Raw genomic sequence first — 23,281 nt, 5'->3', positions numbered from 1 at the left:
ACGTCTTGAATGCTCTATGTAGGCACATCTCGGATCTATTGAATAGCTGGTACACTGAAGCAGCAATAGTCGTAGTTATGAATATTTTCACTTTCGGGGATGGGCTGGAAAGATCTCCCAGTTTGTAGTGGAGAAGGCAAACATCAGAGGGAAACTGGCTGTATGAAATACATTGATGAGTGCTGATCAGGAGAGAAAATATACCACCTTGGTTTTTTAGGAATTCAGCATGAGAGACCATGGCAATTAAAATGTTAGGTTGAAGTGACACAGTTAAATATTTGCGACTGAACAAGGGGTGAAAAAGTGGAAAATGATAAAAGGATGCCATTGCCGTAAATATTATATAAGATTCCAACTAAAGATATACGATTCCTAAGAGAGGTGCTGAATCGAAAGAAAAGGTGCCACAGCCTTAGTAGTGTGGAAAACCTGAAGTTACAAGCTCCTGAGAAAGAGGGGGGGGGGGGGGTGGGGGAGGAGGCAGTGGAGAGAGATAACTGGGGAACTGAGGAAGGATAGTGCGGTAAGATGCTCTACAGTGCTGAAGGCAGTCAAGGAGTTCATAAGTGAAGTGATTGTGATGGACGAAGGAGATGAAGTTGACGAGGTGTAGTTTCTGTTAAGTGAATGCTGTGGAAGCCCGAATTGGGGGGGATTGAGTATGCTGATTGCAGAAGATGGACTGTGTGCTACTTGAAAACCAGTTTTCCACTATTTTAGAGAAAATTGGAAGCTGATGTACTGGGCGATAGACTGAAGGAGATTTTTGATCAGCTGCAGCTCTCTTTAAGCAAGTTTCAACCACAGCAGTAGATGCTATATTTAAAGCCACATGTGAATGTTTCACTGAGAAGAACCCCAGAGGTAAACACAAGCAGGTTAACAGAGAGTTATCAGAGCAGATCTGATGGTGCAGAAGAAGGACTAACAGGTTTGAATAGAGAATGAATTCAGTGAGTGAGGGTGTGATGACATATGAAGTTGGAGTACAGTGGGGACGTAAGAGGTAGGAGGTAGGGAAGTTAGTTTATGAGTGGTGTTTCTCTTACGTTGGTAGTTTTTGTGAAGGCATATGTAACGAAATCAATGGCTGATAAAGAAGGGTGTGCAGTAGGTAAAATGATGGCAAGAGTGGACTGTTGATTTTGCGTGCAGGAAATTTGGGTGAGTTTCAAGCAAGCTGACTAGGCTTTGGAAGGAAGAGGCCTTGGTGTTGTTAATGGTAGTAGATAGTATGCCCTGAGCCTATTTATATACATCAGGATTTACAATGGTCATGCTCTTGTGCCATTTGAGCAGGGAGCTCATATTTTGTGTTTTTAAATTGTAAATGCTCAATGTAATCTAAGCGGGTGATAACGAGGCTGTGGTTGTGTGTGTACGGGTGTTAAAAACCACAACGCAGCCCCAAAATGGACTGGTCATAACATCACACATAATGTGGCACATGTAATCAGAAATTGCAACAATTACATTTGTATGACATTACACATCACCATAACATTGACAATATCGATGACATCTCTATGTATGCAGAATTATTGATTTGTTTATATATGTGTTATTATTCAAAGGTGATGTTTAATAGTTTTAAGTCCACAAACAGCTGATCTGGAAGCTAGTTATGGTCTTCATGATGGCAGCAGGAGTTAATAGATTGTGAAGCAGACCATATTTGGAAAATGCCATGGTTTTTATGAATTAATTTGGACCAGTAACACCACTTCAGCTGTGTTTTCTTCTGTAAATTTCATGGGTTCTTTTCCTATGTAACCAACCATAGTTATTTTAACTGTGCTTTTTTCAGTGTTTTTTTAAGGAACCACTACTGGGTAGAAGCAGGGGTGTCGACTCAACACCCAATCCCTGCTGCGTAAAGCCTCTTGCTGTGCATGCAGCCATGCCATGCAGTCAGCTGCTCGGGTGTCCTAATGCACCCTACACCTAACTTCGATCCTGATTTAATATTTTCATTTTTTAAATTCACAAATGTTTATATATTTGCGAACTTGTGCCACATAAGAATGTTTTTTATTGTACACTGGTTATTGACCTGTACCCTTTTTCACCCACCCTCATTCTCTCTATTTATTCTTCAGTGTTGCTTTTGTAGTGTCTTTTATGTATATTCCTTTTTTGTTTTCAGGAGGTTTGACATTTCACTGAAAGTTCTGCGTTTCTGCATAAACAACTTGGGGAGAGTGCTGTGAGAACAATTCTCACATTTCTAGAAAACCTACTGTCTGAGGCCATGCTGCAGTTGAGAAGTACAGCAGATATGCAAACAGCGAGCAGTGCTGCAATTGAATGCAACAGTCACATTGGCCATCTATCCCCTTTCATTTAACCCTTGATCCCTGATGGGAAGAAAACAGGAAGAGGTGCCTATCAGTTGTATTCTCTCAGGTCCCAGGATTAATCTGGCTAGTCCAGAGCGATTCCTATCCGCAGCTATGAATTCACTCGCATTTTATCACCTGGAAAATGGGAAAATGAGCACCCATCTTAACCAAATCCTGCACTCTGGCAGTCATTTCTTGTCCCAGTCGTACAAGGTGCTCAGACAGTTCTCAGCTTTACAGTAAGTTCCAGAGGTTGCCTGCCAACTAAAGGCCAAATTCACAAAACCATTTGTTATCATAAGTATAATTTACGACTGAAACAATATTTTTTGGGTTGCAATTCTTAAAGTGTAATTAACAAAACTATTATTTATGGACTTTTCCAATTCTGAATCTCATATGCATCCGTGGTGCAGTTGTAAGTATAATATTATATGAAGGACCATGAAAGTTGCTAAGCAATTGGGAGGAGGGAAACGAATACCTACAGAATTGTAGCTATGTGGGTATTCTCAAACATTTTCGTACGTACACATTACTTTGGTTAAGCAAAAACTGGAATAAATATACAGTACAAATTGGCATTGAGAAAAGCCACAAACATACTCATAATTTCGAGGACAGTATCAGACAGATTTTATCTACATATAAAAACTTCTTTCCGTGTGAAGAAAAGGAATGTGAGAAATTAAGTACATTCAAATTGTCATCTGAAGTAAGCGAAGAAATAAAGAAGTAGTCCTGGAAACATACAACTTTAAGAGGATTTCTGGGGTGTACTGTGTGAGTTTCAGTGTAAACAAAAATGGAATAAAATCTATGGTAGAGTAAATCTAAAGTTCTAGTCGCAAAAGGCGTTTTGGAGTAGATAAACTAGTGCTCTTGTATTACTAGTTTATATACCTTTACATGTTTTTATGAATTCGTTCCCAAAACATCCATAATGGGAACATTAACATACAGTTATTACAAATAGAAAAGGCTGTGTCCTCTATGCAGTTTTAATAATAGAAAGTCAGAAGTTTACAGGCTGATTCACAAAGGCATGTATGAGTATATAAAAGAGTACACTGGTAGCACTAATACCCATACTCATAAATGCTTTTGTGAATCAGCCCCATAATGTATAATCGTCCACTTTTTTCTCTTCAAATCAGTCAATTATTTTCCTTTTTTTTTGTTTTAAATCAGGCTCTATGAAACCTCTATGAAAAGGCTGGCGGAGAACCAGGTCGTAATCAGCAGGGTGGCGCTGACTTCTGGCTGATTCCGACCTCCGCCACTATCAGCCTGTCGGGATCAAAGATCCTGGATGGGAAGGCGGTAATGCAACAGTCGGACCGACACAACTGCAGTGGTCCGGCAGCCACCGCAATGGTGGCGGTCCAAGGATGGCCACACTCGTAATCAGGACCAAAGCCACCAACATCTATTTAATATGCGTTTTAATTCCAAGGTATCGTCACCTACATTTGCCTCACCCTATCACTGTTGTTTACTTGGCTTGCCACCTAATCATTTATTTGTTTTTTGTATTTAACTCAGTATATTTATCTTCATTCTCTTTCTAAAAACACATTTCACCTATAGGGGTGATTTTAAATTACACCATGTACTCTACTGAGATCGAGGTTTAAGCTTTTCTTAATTTGTACTGCATAGCGGTGAATATATGTCGGAACAACGCATGATGGAACCACACATGCCTGAACAACGCAGTCAGAACAATGACCGTGTTGTTACCACTAATGTCTTTGCCACGAATGCCTTAGCAACTATTTTTTGTTGTAAAGGCATGCCTGGTAAAGGCATGTGTGGAACGGCATGCATGGTTCCAGCATGCGACTCCCCTGAACCCCCTGCCCCGCCGCTAAAACTACTGCGATCCACCCCACCCCTAAAAACAAAAACTACCACAACGCCCAGCCTGCCTCAAAAACTAACCCAACCCCCAACCCCTCCCCTAAAACCTAACACTACCCCGACCCTTGCGCCTAAAAAGTAAAATTACACCTGCCCCTAAAAACTAAACTTACCCCTGCCCCTAAAACTACCCTGACGGACCACCCCTGCCCCTAAAAAACTAAAATTACCCCGACCCCCCACCTCTAATACTACCGCAACCCCCTACCCTGTCCCTAAAACCTAAAACTACCCCGACTCCCCATCCCGCCACTAAAAACTAAAATTACACCCGCTACTAAAACTACTGCAACCCCATACACCTAAAACGACCGTGACCCCCACCCCTAACACCTAAAACTACCAAGACCCCCGCCTCGCCCCTAAAACTACCATGACCCCCACCCCACCCCTAAAACTACCCCGATCCCCTAACCCCACCCCTAAAAACTAAATTACCCCGACAACCCACCCCTAAAACTACAGTGACCTCCCACCCTGCCCCTAAAAACAAAAATGACCCCGCCCCTACAACTACCGCGACCCCCACCTCAGCCCCTAAAACCTAAAACTACCTCAACCTCCCACCCCTGCCCCTAAAAACTAAAATTACCCGACTTCCCCACCCCTAAAACTACAGTGACCCCCACCCCTAAAACCCCCCCAACCCCCCACCCCGCCCCTAATCCTACCCCGAACCCCAGTCCCCACCCCAGCCCCTAAAACTACCCCGACCCCGCACCTAAAATCTAAAACTACCCCAACCCCCCACCCCACCCCTAAAACTAACCCGACTGTTAGTGTTCATTAAACATTAATCGGAGCACCACAAAGTTTTCCTTAAAGAGCAACAACTGCTTGGGCTTTTCACTATAAGAATGGGGCTGATCATGAGTGAGGAAGCAAGATGGTTGCCGTAAACTAGAGAAGCTATAGAACTGAAGCACTTATATAGCCCGTCAAACTCTGACGTGCCCGCGAAGTGCTGCAATTTTCAGGTGCACATAGTGACTTAGCAGTCTGTATAGATCATAGTCTTCATCTTGTGGTAATATTGATGGGAAGACACAGGTCTTGTTTTCACTGACAAAGCAAAGACTGTGACCATGGTGTACAAATCATAGAAAGGTAAAATGCTGAAAGCAGGAACTGTAATTTAAGAAGAACGACTAAGCAACAGTGAAGGTCCTTCTATGACTTCCGCACCAGATGCCGGAGACTGGATCTAGAAGAAAACGGAAAGGAGGTAAACATGCAGAGCCAGTAGCAAACAAAGAAAAGGATGACAATACAGTGATAACCAAGCTTACACTCTGCACATCAAAGAGACGAAGAGGAGGAGCAGGATAATTGTTATATTGTTGAGGCAGTTATCAGGAAGAATGTAAGATGTGATTCTACTTCTTAAACACTGTGGCAAAGCTGGCATGAAGGCTCAATCAGCGGGGCAGGGACAGGATATCATGGACTCTCGGTAAACTGAGCCAGAGATTGTACACAGTGTGCCTACCTGGAATCGGAGTTGAGGCTAACTGGATGAAGGATACTAGTGGAATAAGGTGCCTGCTGTGGAAACGGGGCGTGCACAACTGATGGTCAATAACACTAGGATATCCAAACAGGACTGAGTAGCCTAATGGGGGATGACAATCCAAGTGGGAAGGTAATGAGTGGTTGCAGGTAACAGGCATTGAACAACAAGTTAAATACTATTGGCCATGAATTCCCAAGTGCTGGGAGATTAGGAAAGCCAATTAATGGGAGAGAAGAGTGAGTTACATCTGATACTTGGGTCAGAGATAGATTTAAGGTGCAAAGATCAGAGCTGGGGTAAAGGTAAGTGGTCTAGACCAGAGATGTTGCTGAGTGCAGAATGTAGCATGGAGTATATCAGAGAAAATCGGAGGGCCTATCATAAAAGCGATGGCCTATGCAAGGGGCTCACAATATTATACAAAACAATACAGATTTGAGTCCTTCCTCGAAAAGAAAGCCACACTGGCAGCTCTTACAGTTTTACTGAAGATTGTAACAAACTAGAAAAAATGGGAGGGCAGGGAGTACTTACTTTAATACTGGTATTAGGTCCAAATGACTATTTAAATTGCAAAAACAAGTCTCCTGAAAGTTCATGATCAACGGTGGGTGAAGGAGAGAGGATAAACCTATAAGTCAGATGGCAAGTAGAACTGTATAATTAACATCAATGTGTAGAACACATACGATGTTGCTTTCGTTCGCAATGTTGCTTTATTGGTGAGTAAAAGGGCATCTGATGATCAAGGGGTGAGGTGGGAATCCCACTTACTTTCACATACCTGGACATAGGTATTTACCACTCACTTATAGCAGTGGATGGGAAGATAGGCTCAGCTTGTTGAAAATGGATACTCAGGACTACCCGGCCACTGCCGATTCCCTCACAACCTTTCCATGAAAACAGTAATGTCTCCTGAATGTATGCAGGCTTTCCATATCAGCACTACCAAGCTGCAACCTCCCTCCATAGGGATGAAAGGGCTTTACCTGTATCCTGATGTCCAGAGAAACATAAAAGAAAAAACCTATAAGAGGAGATAACGTCACTTTCTTTTATGCACCCTGGATCACGATCCAGACCGAGGCAGAAAGGGGGCAGAGCCTGTATAGAAAAGAGAGACGTTTCCAGGCACACAACACACCTTCATATGAAACTAAGCCCACAAAGCTGCAAACACAGAAGTGGACTCTAGCAAACAAACCATTCAGAAGTCATGGTTGGGGTACAGCAAAGGAGGAATGGGAGCTCTCATATATAAATAGTCTCATCCCTCAGTTAAGAAGAAGCTAACCAAATGAAGGGATGAAGCACTGACTGGTGTTTCCCATTTGTAGACTTCCATCCACCCTCAAATAAAAGTCCACCTGGTACTAAAAGACCTCTCATCTTCTAATTTCCCACTGGAAAAAAAGACTGTGAGCATTATTTAGCTAAGAGTTTAAGAAATATGTCATAATGACACCAGGGCATATTGGAATGGATGCGGTGGTCTATAGATATATAAAATTGAAATAACAAACCATAGACTCACTGACACAACAAAACAACACAACTTTCTTCTCTTCATCATTCTCCAGAGAAAGGGGCAGCTCACAAGAAAATAAGGCTGAATTTGTCTGAGCTGTGCTGATACCGTACCCACACCATTAAGTAGACGCTAAAATGCTGACTTTGTACTATTTTGGATGTTAGGGAATCTCCCAGATGTCATCTGATATGTTTTATTTTCCACATTCAAGATGTTCATGAGCCACACTGTCAAAATCAAAGAAGCCGGCTTGTGATGGATATTTTCACAATAAGGAATTGATGTGTGGCTCAAGAGGAATGTGGGGTGCTTCCAAAAGATGAAGATCTGTGAACCAAAATTATCTTGGCCTTGCTGCGATGTTGAGAACTGTACTCCAATGTTCCCAGTTAATTTCCCTCATGGTGCATGGGATGAGGAGTAACAATTGAAAGGTGAATAAAAAAGTGCCATAAAAGTGCAATACCATCTGATCCAAAAGGCATCTCCTCACAATGCCGGCTACCAATTGCTGCTGGCATAGACCTAGCACTACTATTGGATTTGCTGTGGCTTGCACCACCAACATTAAACCTTATCCACATGACTCTAATACAAAACACACCTGTGACACTCTTTTGTTAACCTACTGAATAAATCAGGCCAATTGCCCCTAAAGCCTGGCAAATGTTTTCACGGTGAAATGCTTTGCTGAATGGCTTTGTCTGTTGATGTAGTACATGAAGTTATATAGTCGGCCCTGTTTAACATTCAGTAGCCCTAAATCTCTGAATGTAATACTTGCCTCTGAATTAACCTGAACTCAAGAACAATGATGTGCAAATCTGCCTTCAATACTGTCCTCTGCCCTCTTGTTGAATACTCTTGTAGGTGGGTTGTCCTGTTAGGCAAAATTGGGCGTTCCTTTTGTCTTCACTTTTTTCTCCAGGTTTGGTACGAATACAGGTACGGTAGACAGTGTCTGCATAATCCTTAAACCCCCCCCCACCTTACATATGGTTAAGCAATGGATACTGGTTTGGCCGATTTCCTTGCAAGCCCACAAAAGTCATAAAGAAACAATCAGTCTTTGTTAAATGTTCTCTGCACATATGAGTGAAATGTTGCCCTACTGTTTAGCTGGGAATCCAACACAGGAGGTGTCTTCACCCTTGAGATGGGGAAAATATAGACCCCCCACTTATTATCTTAAGTACCTTGCAATATGTTCCAGTCCTCGTTACCTAGATTATCACCCTCCCTTGGAAATTAGCTTTAGCTACTAGACAAATGAAAAAACAACAGATAATGGACCGAATGCGGAACAAATCAAACATTCACCCACAGTCACAGATCTGGGTTTAATCCATTAGTTTTTTTGCTCGCCATGCCATTCCACTTTTGGACCCAGCCATATGCAAATCAGTCTTGACGCTGCTCCCCATGGGAACAGTCTAGCCTGAATTGCCAAGCCAGGTCCTCCCTGGACCAGAAACAAGCATCCTGGGACTGTTTTCTGGGTATCACATCCCTCATCAGCAAGACTAGCTTGAATCTGGCGGCATAGCGAGCACGGGACCCATGTCTGGGCATACCCTTCCAACTTAGGGTAACCAATGCGAGAACAACAGATGATAGATGGAACACAGAAATAATTGATGGATTAAACCCAGAACTTTGACTGGGGTGAATGTTTGATTTGTTCCACATTCCGTACATAATTTGTGTTTGTTTGCTTAGCTAGCAGACAGGCTGCAGTAGGCAGAACAGGCAGAGTTTGAAATGATGTCAGGAGTGGTATGTGCAGCAGCGGTTGCTACGGCAGAGGAGGCAGAAAAGATGTTAGTGTGAGCCTGAAATCCTGGTGTATAAGTCCTGCATCGTCTATAATGAGGTCCATTTTTACCAAAAGCACTAGTGGTGCTGAATATGGCAGTCAAGAGTGATAGCATTGTATTATGTTGTAGTTCGATTTATATAGCTTTTACTACCCCTGATGAGACAATGAAGCACTTTTTGGAGAGTAGCATGCTCTGCTGTAGCCCAAAGCAAGTGGTTAATCAAGTAGTTATTAATTACCGCAGATATGTTGGTTATTGGGTTAGTTTTGTGCTTTAAGGAAAAATAAGGATTTCCTTCATTTTCAAATGGGAAATAGGGTAGAGAAGGTTAGATATTATGAACAGAATGATACAACGTGGTTTATGGGAACAAAATTAGCAGATAGGTTAGAAAGGTTTAGGTATTGCAGGAAGGGTTACTTAAAGGAAGTTATGATTTGTAAGGTGGGGTATGGTTAGTTTACTGAAGTTTAGTACAGAGTAATTCAGCTGGCATGTGAAAGAGTAGGGCAGGCTCAGAGGCAATAAGGCAGGCAGAGGTTGTATTATAAGGAGAGTGTAATTCAACTAGAAAGGCAAGGAAGAGTGTAATACCTGACTGATCTCTAGACTATACCGTACCTGTCTAGCCATTAAACCGGACACCACGATGTGGGCTTGAACGACCTGAAAGGCGCACTTAGGAAGCTCCCTCTCAGACAAATTATGGTCCAATTGCTGAGCACAGATTAAATGTGTCTCTGTCAATTAAACAAACAAGCTATTACATTTGAAATTCCTACACCACACCCAAAACACTGGTGCACATTGACCCCACGTGCTCATCCCTATGCCCTGAATGTTATGCCTCTAAAGCGGACTTGGCTCCATACTTGGCCACTATTGTTTCCTTCATATCTGCCATGATAGACGTTGAGCTTGCGCCCACCCCACTGATGGCGCTTCTGGGTTACACGCATGACATCCTGGTGGGAAATCGTTGATTCGCCTCCATAGCCCTCCTACTCGTGAAGCAGGAAACAGCACTCCACTGGGGCAGAGGCCACAGCCCCAGGGGCGCTGCCTGGCTGAAAAGTATGTCACAGTGCAATAGGATTAGTGAAGACTATGCTCAGCTACAACCCCTCACCGCTCGGCCAAAGGATATTTGGTTCCCGTTATGGGTATACTTACTCACCCTGACAATTCGCACTAAACCATTCCCAGCTTTTTTAACCCCCACCCTCCTCCACAGGCAGAACCTGAGACTTGTCTGACTCTTCTATATCCATTACCAATGCAATAATGAACTTTATGATACCATATCCTTCTTTTAATAAAGTGTGATGTGCTACAACCCCTATACTGTTTACTCCAGGAAAAACTGTAAGATGCCCTCTTACACACCGCCATGTCTTATACCACAGATGTGACGTCTATGACCCCAAGCAATTGTTATACTGTTGGTTATTTTTTATTTTGAAAATCCATTAAATAAAGGTTTAAAAGAAACAAAAAAAAACTGTGTTTTGACCTGCCCGGAGTGGGTTTAATAAACTGGTAGGGATATCACCCTCCCGAATTAATAACCACATTCCTGACAGCTGCTTTGTCATTTCTTTGTCTTTCTTCATGTGACCAATCCAATACTCTTAACCACTAGGCTCTATCTTATCTACAACCCCATGAGGATTTCATACTGCTGTGAAGAGTAATAGTTGTGAGATTTAATCATAAAAATTAAAATTGCATGGGTGATAACAAAATATTCGGAAATTGCATTCAGACTTTTTGACCTGCTTTCCAAATGAAGTAAAGTTTCACCAGTTTTGCTGCAGTCTCCAAGCCTGGATTTCAAAAAGCACTAATTTTGAGGATCCTGCGCTTCTGCATCTCCCCAGATGTAGAGCCTTGGACTCAATATGATGAAGTGCTCGACCTGATCCAGCAAGCAACCGTGGCTGTCAATATTGTTTCTTTTTTAGAATCAGAAGTTTCTAAATTGCAATTTTTCCTTTTCTCTCTTTTTTCTCCAGGAAGTCATCTCTTTCACATTGGCATGCAAATATTACACCTGCAATCTACCTCTGGGTTCCCCTGCATATGTTATGTGAAGGCTGATAAGAAAAACAATCTGAAGCCTCAATTTTTGCTAAATTCAAACATTAAGAACACATCACACATACCGCCTGTTCAATACACTGGTAAACCGTGATACCGAAAGTGCATTCAAAATGTGTACAATGCATTACGTCCTGTACTTTTTGTACCCCATAAAGAATACTCATTATTCACAATTTTCCACCTTTTACAGCAAAAGGGAAATTGCATTATTTCCCATGAGTATTCCCTGTCATTCTCACTTCATACAAAGGGAATTAAATTGGAAACAAATGATTTTTAGCTCAGGTTACAACTATCTGGAATATGCTATTTAAGAAATCAGAGAAAATAAAGATAATACTGCGCTTCTGGCAAGTCCCTAAAAAGTCCTTGGTTCATTGAGTTCACACTGTACTTTTTCAGACAGCCCAGAAGACACTGTCAAGTGGTCAGGTTCATGGAATATGCCCCCTTACATGAACTGGTGTTAACTTCAAATGTCATTACCTCTACAAGGCACACTCCTCTTTTACACCCCTGCAAGTGTTTTTCAGATCATCAGTGGTCAGCTGGATTGACCAGACAATGGATGCACATTCAGGCCAGGAAAGATGCCTTCAATTAGAAACTAACATTGAAGAAATACAGAATAAGATCGGATTTCAAAATGTAACTGGAACTGTGGTTATCTCAGGTCACTAAATTGCCGCCACACTATTCTTTAAGCCAGGAGAGAAAGTTAAGAGTGGGCTACACAAAGATCAAAACTACTGCAAAGAGGGAGCAGAGACCGGGATCTGATGGAGATCATCACCTCCTGTGATATTTGTGCATGCAGAATAGAGACAAGAAAGAAACAGACATGGAACTTTCATGATTTACAGATCTCATAATATGTAGTTGTAAGTTCAATATACTATGCTTTGGCTTTCAACTGAGACATTCATAAGTCATTTCTACTCATTACATTTGTCGGTGAGAGGGCCTCTGACACAAATTAGGGTTTTTGGATTCCCTACTGAAAAGCCTCTGAGTTTGTAGATGTGGTCTCTCGTATCACTGTACTATACTGATCGTATTAAACCATCATAAGTTTGGGGTTACAAGATGCCTTTTATTTAAAAGATTTTACTTTCACCTCATTTACTCTAAAAAACAATGCTCATTTTAAAAAATGAAGTACCACACTACAGTTACAGCATGGGTTTTAAAATTCAGGGGAATGAAATGGGGGAATCTGGTCACTTGGCCTCCCCTGAAGTTAGAGGGAGGGGCACGGGTAAGCACTAGTGGATGCTAAGTCTAGCATAGATGGAAGACAGAGTATTTTCACACTACACCATTAGACTCCGCAGCAGCACTGGTTATCTAAGGCATATGATAAAACAATTACTTTTCCTTAAATCCACTGACAAGTTGTAGTTATCAGCGGATTGGCCGTCTTCTTCGAAACAACCATAGTATCCACTTGCACTATGAAAAGAGCATTTATCATGGCCTTAAGCAACACTGTATGAATTGACTTTAAACACAAAAAGTGCTGCTCTCGACTCTAAAAATCAGGCTCATTACAAACGTCCTAAAAGTTTCCTACTGATTGCCAGTAACCAACAGGATTCAGTTTAAGATACCTAGCATTATTCATTAAAGTTTCTAAGGAATTAGCCCATTCGTCTTGCCTGGAAGGAGTCAGTGTTACATCCTAATATTCTGCACCCAATAAGCACTTTTCAAACACCTAGAAGCTGAGCTACACATACCTCAATCTAAGCACTCGAACTATGGAATTCCATCCCAGAATCTCTCCATAACGCTACAGACCTACAAGCCTTTAATGTGAGCCACTTTTGAATCAGGAGTAGCAATAAAACAAATTACAGAATATAGGCCAGCTTTGTTCTGCCATCCACAACATTCAGCTAGTTTCTCTGTACCAAAAGGCAGAAAAGGGCCTGTGCCAAGTAAAACGTTGTGCTTCGTAAATATAAAACCAAACATCCATACATCATGACCCACTTTGGGAAATATTCTACCATGTACCACTAAGCACAAAATGTCATTGAGGTCCCCCTCAAACAAACATACTGCAATTCATGCTTGAGCCATAATCAGAGAACGCAAATGTGTGTTTGAGAGCTTAAAGACAGTATGCTTTTAGCAACTGAAAAATAAGTTACGTTAGTGCTCCTTCTGGTGGATGTTCTACCTAACCACAGATTTCTCACTTTTAGACTATCCCTAGGTGCCAGACCCGATCCAGAAGATTTTTCAGCACAGCCCTTTGTGCTCCAGTATTGACTCCACTCTGTCTTGGAAGTGATGGCAGGAGCCGCATATATGCACCACCCCAGCATACTAATGTCAGTTTCTCTCCGGACACTGTTCACGCCATTGGATGTGGAGACCAAAAAGTTCATGGCAGTATGCTGATCTCTAATTTGGGACCCCTTTTGATGGAAAAGAGTTCATCCTACAGAACGAGGGGGTGGGACGGTGGTAAGAAATCTGTGTTTTGATAGTGTATCAACTAGAAAGAGAATTACAGAAGGTAAGTGACTTCTGATGGATATATCTAAGTGTAGACTCCTCACATTTGGAATAGATACCACATCAGTACCTCCCCTGGTGGTGCGTCTGTGGAATAACTCACACCAACAAGTTCCATAGGACCGAACGGCCAAAATGCCCTTCCCGTAGGACCTGGATATCAGGGCAATAGAATTTTGTGCATATGTGCCCACTTTGCAGCCTGACAAATATCCAGGGCTGTCACCCCATGTACCAGTGAAGTGGTAGCAGCCTCGGCCCTGGTGGAATAGGCCCTCAATCCTTCTGGAATATCTTCTTGGCCATCGTGTAGCAGAGGACGATCAATCCTGACAAAGTATTTTTCTACACTGCTTTGCCTTTTGAGAACCCCACAAAGAGCTTATTGTCCAACCGAAAGTGAAATAGATGTAAAAGCGGAGCACTCTTTTAGGGTCTCCTCCTATTTTGAGGGGCAAGTTAGGGCACAGAATGTTGCAGGAATGATGGACTGTCCAATGTGAAACGGAGTCACAAATTTCAGAAGAACTGTGGCTCTAGTACTCAGCACAAATTTGTCTGGAAACAAGATAATGTAGGGCAGCTGCACTGATAAAGCCTGAAGCTCACTCATGCAAAGAGCTGAGGTTATCACAATGAGAAAGACCATCTTCAGAGTCAGGAGACATAGAGAACAATGGTGCAGCGACTTAAGTGAGACATACATGATGAAAGTATGTACCAAACTAAGGTCACATTGTGGCATCATGAAGGGTTTAGAAGGAAACTTGTAAATCAATCCTTTGAGAAATCACAGGTGATATGAACAAGGAGAGTTGGTTCAGGAGACATGAAAAGGCCAACTGCTGCCACTTAATCTCAACGCATGGAGATGTAGATGGAGCAGGCCTAGGTGCTAAACCCTGCTCTGCTGCTGCAACAGAAGATCCTCCCAACCAGAGAACAGATGCTTATGCCCAGGAGTTCTGGGTACCACACTTTCCTTGCCCAATCTGGAGCCACTATGAAAACATTGGCCTGTTGTTTTGATGATCTTCAGAAATAGAGGCAAGAGAGGATATAGCAGGAAAGCATACAAGAGTTCTAGGCTCCAATCTAGGGGGGGGACGGAAAGGAGAGAGAAAGAGAGCGAGAGAGAGAGAGAAAGGAGAGAAAGAGAGAGAGAAAGGAGAGAGAGAGACACACACACACACACACACACACACACACTTCTTGGAACTCAAAAAAGATGCTGACATTGTATGTTCTCGGTGGTGCCAAAGAGATCAAGCCAGGGTTCTCCCCAGTGCTGAAAGACACCCAGTGCCATCTCCAGGTGCAACTGCTGTGAGGCGTTGTCAGCTCAGTTTTACTTCACCCAGAAGGTGCATAATCAGGGAACTGACCTGACGAATCAGCCAAGCCCAGAAGTGCAGGACTTCATGGCACAAAGTCCAGAACCCTAACCTGCCATGGTTGTTAGAATACCACATGTCTGTGATGTTATTCGTGAGGACCTGGTGCCAGCCTACCCTTGATGGACAGCAGGAAGGCTTTCAATGTTCAACAGCAAGTGAATTACCCACAACTCCAGCAGGCCGATGTGGAGGCAGGTCTCTGTCAAAGGCCAGAGCCCTTTGATCTCCTCCTCTCCCACGTGACCTCCTCAATCCACCAATCAACAGATCTATCATCACCTGGGTGGGTTAAGGAGAGGGGCCTGTTCTTGGTCCAACTGCAGTTTACGGCCACTATTGCAGCTCTTCACAGTCTCCTCCGCAACCTGGTTGGAATTCAACAGCTTCCATTGGTGCTAGGCCCAATGATATTTCAAATCCCACTGTGGAGCCCACATGTGCCATCTGGCATGCTTGACGAGAAGGATGCTGCAAGCCAGTAGGCCAAGAAGCCTCAGAGCAAGCCCTCACTGAGACCATGGACACAGGCTGAAACACAGAGATCACGGGCCAAATCTCCTAGGCTTATTGATTAGGAGGGACAGCCCAGAAGTACACCACATCCAGGAGGGCTCTGATGAAAGGCAGCCTTTGTGAAGGAGTACAACGCTATCAACCAATCTCTTGAATCCAGGGCAGCTAGAACCTCCGCTAGAATGAGCATCTTGAATTTGTTCTTCTGCAGGAAGGCATTGAGAAGTTGGAGAACTACAATTGGATGAAGGCGTTTGCATGCAATAGGAAATAACAGGACTAACACCCAGTTCCCATTGCGAGGCTGGGACTCTATGGCTCTTTTTCAAAAGAATATGTACAGGTACACTGTTCCAATTAAAGAAAGAGAAGCTAATCCTACAGGAGTGAGAGCCCTCAAGCATCACATTGGATGACTGGCTTCATCATCGGGAAAGCTCCTCGTCAGGCCAGTGCTGCAATGCCTAACGGGCTCCCCCAAAGGGGGGCTCTTAACCATATTGCTCTAAGTGTAACAAAAGAAACCAGGTCGTGTAGTGTAACTACCTAAATTGAGATACCTGAACCATATGGAGAGAAAAATAGAGGTAAAATTGGTTATCCATCTTAGATATACATCATAAATTTAATCAGTTACCATAAGTAGGGGACCAAGGTTAAAAACACTAGGAGAGTAAAGGTGAGTGACAATGCTCACTTACTGTGTACAAAAACACGAGAGGACCAAATAGGTAATAGGGCCTCGGATCGTGGGTCTACATGCTTCGCGTCTATTGGTCCAGTCGGATCTGGTGACGCTTCATCAGGACCGTTACTCAAAAAAACACCTTCTCCAAACAATAATCTAATATCAACCCTTTTGGGGGAAGGTTATGAACAAAAAGCAGTCACTTACATTGAGGATACCTGCTACGTCAAAAAAAGGGTCGCCCTAGGAAAAGACAACATATGGAAATAATAGTCACAAATGACATTGTGAAATTAAATGAAAAGTGCAAAAACACACAGGTTATAAATAGTTGTTTGTGCTTACCATCCCCAGTTTCAGGATAGGGCTTCAAAGGTAACACGTCAGGGAAACGGGACAACCTCTTTTAATATAACAAAGTCATGGGGGAAAGTATTAACAGTCAAACAACAATAAAGGTTTGTTATCATATACATGCAATGGGCTAGTTGAAATCTCTGACCGATGCCAAAACAATGTGTTGTATGTTACAATCGTTAGAAATAATAGAAGCTCACTAGTCTGCCCAAACGAAAGTTCAAAAGAGCCTGAACTTCTTGCAGTAAAACGGGCAAATGGTCCCCTGAAAAGGACTCTGATTTGAGTAGAAGATGCAGTGGGCAGGAAAGGAATGGTAGATCATAACCCCATTGGGCTATCTGCAGGACCCACCTGTCAGATGTTATGGTTTGCCACAGATAGAGAAAATCACTGATTCTGCCTCCCACAAGATATTGTGTGCTGCTAAGTGGAATCTAAAGCAGCTTGGTGGCTGCTGCTGAGGGCCCAGGGACAGAGATTTTGGCTGTCTCTGCGGTCCTGGACATTGTCTGCTAGATCCACTATCCTGACCCCAAAATGCCTGGCTTGCCTGCTGTTGAGGTGGTGGTCTTGACGCTGCCTGTGGGTAAAACCCGCAGCAGTGCTTCAAAGGGACAGAATTGTTGGAGAAAACTGCCCTCTTAGTGTGGAGAGACGGAGGGAGTGCACCATGGCTCTTCTTTCTTTAGAGGGCTCGAGAGTTGAGTCAAACTTCTTGTCAAAAGGTAAGATACATCAAACGGCATAACCATAAGCAACACTTGAAAGTCACTCGATAAGCCAGTGGACCTTATTCATGTGTGGCACCAGAGCACTACACTAATTCCAAATAATCTGCCTAAACAGTCAGTCATGTCCAGGCATCAGTGTAAGAAATACTTTGCCACGTCCTGGCCCATACCGCATGAGAGTAGCAATCCAGCAAATAGCTGGTTTGACCGTTCTAAGGCTGAGGCTAGCTGATGGAAATATTCTCTTTCTAAATGCCTCATATTTGTTTGACTGTCAGTGCCGGGATGCAACTTCAGCTGAGGTCGTGACAGACCTGGTTTAGAGTTGGAGAGGACAATGGGATGGATTGTAGTGCCAGAAATGGAGTTTGCACAGAAGTCAGAGCTGAACCCGAAGTGGGTTCTGGGGGCACAGGTGGCAAAGAAGAGAATGGCAAGGCTAGGAATGAGGTTCACTTGGACTTATGCATCATTTTGCATTTGGATTTACATGAAGACTTGTTGCAGGAGCAGCTGCAAGAGAGGTACGGGTCTGCGTCCTTGACGTTGAGAGCGGGCCGTATGCAATTTCCTGCATGTTTGGTGGTGTACAGTTTGGCTTTGGGATCCCAGATTACCTTCAGGTGTATAAGTGCACACTCTCTGCTCTATTTGCAGTTGTGGCCTGAACCCAAACACAAGATACACATCTCATGGAGATATGTCACAGACATCTGTTTTCAACAAGACATACAAGGTTTAAACTCTGTAGTTTAGGAGTAGACGGGTTCCCTTGCACATTGGAAAAGCTTTGAGAGAAAAAGTACTTCAGCTGACAAGAAAAAAGTTAGGAATGAGGTCCAGAATCGCACACGAATGTGAAGAAAGAAAGTGAGCTGGTGCAGCACTTGTATGTGGCTTCAGCTGTCACTCCTGGGGTGGAGAAGACTTCCAGTTACTGGCACACAGAGGCTGTATTTAACAATCTTCCAGATACAGCCTGGCACCTATGTATAATCTAAAGATAAGATATCTGAAGTTAGGCATATTATTCATCAGAATTTTATTTTTTGTAATCAGCAGACCCTGTGCTTCAAATGTTCCATTTGACACAATGTGTGACCTTATCTCTAATTCACAATGCAGTCTTCTGTTAACTGTAAATCAAGTTATTCTAAATGGAGAGAATGCCACAAAACCCCTAAGGCATTACCATTTTACACTTCTATTGCAAGTGCTTAACATTCACCAACAATCCATCTTGACTATGCGCTAAAAATTAAAGTACAATATACGGTAAATATTCAACATACACCAGGAACTTATCATGCAATATGCCTTAAAAAGTGATGCCTGCTCAACCCTACAATATTGTGAAGACTTTTGTAAGTTTTTCAAAGTCAAAGCTGCCAAAAACCGCACATTTATCAACAAATCCCCCAGAAGGACCCCTTAACTTTTCCATCTCACCACATCACCAAATCACTACAGTTCTCCTTCACCTTTTTCACACCAATAAAAACAGCTCTGATTCTGAGTCTGGCTGACTAAAATAAAAGCCTACAAGTCTCCTCTAGAGCTGTACTCTGCTGTGTGCTGCTGTGAGGCATGCGCTCTCCCTGTTCTTGGCGGACACTACTAATCTGATTAACACCTCCCTCACGCCTACTCATACTTTGTGAAAAAAACAATTGGCTGACCCAAAAATAATCAGACCAAATACTGATAGATCTCCAATTTCTCCGCATCCCCAAATCATGGACACGATGAATAGATATCTGGAAATTATCAGACAGTAAAGAAATAATAGAGTTCTAAAATTATATTGCCTAACAGTTTAAAAATCAACTGGATGCATTGGACAGAAGCTCTCTCACAACCATACACAGAAAGGTGTGTTACTTATTGTGAAAATGCTCATCAGCAAGTCTCAAAATATTCTGAAGAAAACTCAAAAGATTTGCTACAGATGAAAACTAAGCAAGTGGATCCATAAAATCTGTAAAATCATTCACTTCGTTCCAATATGAACTTTATAGAAATACCAGAACATAAGAAGGATGTAGTGCCCCAAGTTTAAAATTTGAACACAGACTACGTTTTGCCCGACTTTTCCTCAGACCTTGCAATAATGTGTGCAGGTAGAGGTCTCTCAAATGCTATTACTCTATGAAAATATCAGAGAACGCTGCTGATTAACCTACCTATAGAAGCAAAAAACATAGATTTTAAGCACAGAATCTCTGAAAAAAATCATTCTTGGTGCAAAATGAACTTGAATGCTTCCTGACATGACTGGTGAGATAGCAAAATGGTGAAATGAGTTTAAAGGTATGATCTTCCACTTTAGAATGGCTGGAGCACAAGCTTCTACGATCTAACAAGCTAAACTGAAGTTTTGAACACGGCACAATTTCACGTGAATCAATGTAAAAAACACTCAATTATTTCTTACTGAAAACTACCATAACTAATCTTTATGTTATCAGACATTTATTGGAGGTAAGGCTCAGAGAAAAACAGGAAAACTGATGGTGACAGTACAAATTCATGGTACCATCCTTAAAAGGTGGGGGCATCTGCAATGGGTTCTTGGCAGGTAGAGCTCATGTAGGTAGCTCTAGGAGGATCACAGCACTGCGGAGTTGGTGTTGTGCAAGGGAGTGCAGTAACAAAGGGCTAGAGAGATAATGTTTTTAAAAGGCAGCTTCTGAAATACAGAAATGTATAATGACTACTATTAAGTTAATGTCTCCTAATTCCAACGGTCTCAATAATTTTTATTAATACAAAGCACTATTAAGATGGCTAAAAGATATCAAGTCGGATATTATTCCCTTCCAAGAAATCCACTGTATGTAAAGCCAAAATGTGGACTCCTAGGAAAATGTCTTCAGTCCATCTCTCTTCTGCTCAGGCACCACATCAAGGAGTTGCAATTATGTTTAATCGTTCACATAATTCGGAAATTGTACAATCCGAATATGATCAGGAAGGTTGTTAGAGTATGGTTATTGCTCTGATCTATAATGCCAAACTTACATTGGTCAGTAACTACAGATCAACTAAAGACAATTCAAATTCTTTGCAGAAGCTAAGTATTTCTTTTATGAATTCTTAAGGCCATTTGACAGTGGGAGGTGATTTTAATTTTTTGCAATGTACTGCACTTTTTACTTTTGGGAAGAGAGTAACACCTACAACCTGGACTTTTGGGAGTGCTATTGTATAACAACTTGATAGTTATTTATATATGGAATTGTACCGTTGACTCTAAGATTTCCTGGCTTGAACACATACACAAAAACAAAAACAACAATCCCAAAAGCCATTGGCAGATTTGCTAACCTCTATGGAAGAAGAGCAATTACTCAACTGATCACAGCATTCATAGCTAAACTCTTCTGCTGTAACTTTATGACTCTGCAGCCCTGAATCGCAACACACTAACCGAATTGTAAAAAAATTACATGACCAATATTAAACAACTCCTCAACCTGAGAGTATCTATCCCACATAGTAAACGTAGGCTGGAATTAAATCTGAGCTGATTGGTCAGCTTTCATAATTCTTCAACGATAAACTACATATGAGAATGTAGTGATGCAGGTACACTAAAAGGAGTAATGTTCAAGGACCTAAAATGTAATAACTACAAAAACCTCAGTCTGAACTTGGATAGCATTGGTGCTGTCTTCAGGTAACACAATCTTCCAAACTTGACCACTTTTTGGACTTTGCCTTGTCCTGAACAGAAATAGTTGGTAAAAAGATCCTTCAAGCATAACTATTGTGTGGAATATCTTCACACTTTTTCAACGTATTAGCATAGGGACCTAACAAATACCCACCCAAACACAATTATACCTCAATGCCAACCATGAAGCAATGAAGGAAAATAAATAAATAAGGTTCAGACTGTTTTATATTCCTCTGCATCAGTTGCCTTATGGGAAATGATTCATGCTGCCTATGTGTCTATAAATTTGAAGCTATTGAACATAACATCTGCACTTGCCCTATCTTATTAAGTTTACATAAACAACACATAGACAAAGATATTTCAATGTGGATAACATGCAATCCACAAAAAATGCTACTGATCACTGTTTTAACAATAAATCCCCTTCTTTTATCAGTGCTTTAATGAACTTTTTAAATCGTGGCTATAGTTGCTTGGGTTGTTAAGATAACTGGCATATATTTTTATCTAAGATATTTAAAGTTTTCTTTTTTTATGATTAATTATTTGCCATATGCACCCAAGATTATAAATGTATGTGTAATCTCATTTAAAGGTTTCGTATTTCTTGTAATATGATTGATAAACACAATAAAACTCACTTTAATTACTTGTTTAAAGGACGAGTATGGTCTTAAAGACCTCTGGAGTCCAGATAATCCAGCACTGAGCCAGCATTCATGATTTTCTAAATGGTTTAATACAGCCAGTCTTTAGATTTTTTCTAGTGTCTAATCAGATTAATTTAAAAAAAGAAGTGATGATAAATTATTTTTCTGACCATTTGACTGTTTCCACTCAAATTGTCCTAAATCTTAGCCAGTTTAATAACCTTTTGGTCACTGATGCTGATTGGCAAAGGAAAAAAAAGACTTTAATTAGAGTTTTTACCAAACGTTTGGCACCATCAATGTGGCTAATGTATTGGAAGCCTTTAAGGCTCCTCTACAAAGCAGAATTATTGTCTACTCCTCTGCACTACATATGAAAAACCAATCACAATTAACCCAAATGCAGACTAACATTGAATTAGCTGCCTCTCAGTTATTAAATACAGGGCCCAGAAAAGATAAGCTAAAACAGGAAAAATCTCATCATGCACTAAAAGAACAAACAGTTGCTTACAAAAAGACAGTATGGATACGCGACTTTGACAAATATTTAGGAAAATGTTAGTCTGGACCACAAAAGTTGCCTCCAAATATAATTTTATTAAAGCAGTTACGGACCCTAGTACTCAGTAGTCAATACAAGATCAATAAAGAAAAAGTGAAGTTTTTAAAGAACTCTAAGTCATTTTCTCATGCAACTGATGCAATCAACAGATCCCCAATCCTACATTATTTGGATCAATTACCAATGCCTAGAATTCCTTCTTACCAAATTCAAACTTGCCAATTTCCGAAACTGAATTATTATTAGCTCTAGGTAGGCTCAACAACAGAAGGCTTGTGGCAAGGATGATCTAGCCATAGAATTTTATAACCAACGTTTATAACAACTTAAGGATAAGTTACGCATATTGTATACTGCTATAATGATGGGCCTCTATTGCTGATTTATGTTACGAGGCAATTGTAGTTACCTTTTCCCCCAAAAAAAACAAGAGATAAAGGTATGGGTGAATCCAGGTCATATCCACCTACAACGCTGATAAACACAGATTATAAATTATTTGCCAAAGTACTAGCCAACCGACTTTCTTAAGTTGTTCCAAGTTTTGATATACCTGGATCATGTCATTTTTATTTTACTTGGTAGGCAGATATTTGTAAATACAAACTACTGGATCAAAGCTTTAGATTACTTTTCCTCTAACTCTCACAAAGGAGCACTGATGTTGGTTGATGCCAAAAAGGTTTTCGATTTGATGAAATCTGAGCCTCCCTCCACAGGTTAATCAAATATTAACAAAATGTTAAAAAGCATATGTGCATATTACAATCAACTCTAAGCAGGTAGGTAAAGTTTCAGTCACAAGAGGAACTGGACGAGGCTGCCCTGTTTCCCAGGTTTGTTTACCTTATTTACTGAGCCTTGGCAATTCAACTTCGTATAGATAATAAGATTATTCCACCCATTTCACATACGGCCAAATACAAACTTT

The 23,281-nt window shown here is 41.5% G+C and overlaps 1 protein-coding gene across 2 annotated transcripts in view; it reads right to left on the bottom strand.

Moving 5' to 3' along the window:
• Nucleotides 1–23,281, bottom strand: part of COMMD10 (COMM domain containing 10) — a 769,929-nt gene that overhangs the window by 388,622 nt on the left and 358,026 nt on the right. Inside the window, exon 6 of one of the 2 annotated variants that reach the window (XM_069226680.1) lies at nt 5,382–5,472. The exons of the other annotated variant lie outside the window; for it this stretch is intronic. Coding sequence (XP_069082781.1) covers nt 5,404–5,472 — 69 coding nt within the window. The 3' untranslated portion in view covers nt 5,382–5,403. Of the gene's footprint in view, nt 1–5,381; nt 5,473–23,281 lie in introns of those variants that run through there. 2 annotated transcript variants of the gene reach the window in all.

The sequence above is a fragment of the Pleurodeles waltl genome, chromosome 1_1 (assembly GCF_031143425.1).
Source record: "Pleurodeles waltl isolate 20211129_DDA chromosome 1_1, aPleWal1.hap1.20221129, whole genome shotgun sequence".
NCBI classification, from domain to species: Eukaryota; Metazoa; Chordata; class Amphibia; order Caudata; family Salamandridae; genus Pleurodeles; species Pleurodeles waltl.
The sequence above is the reverse complement of the archived record's forward strand: the minus strand, read 5'-3'. Positions and strand labels throughout refer to the sequence as shown.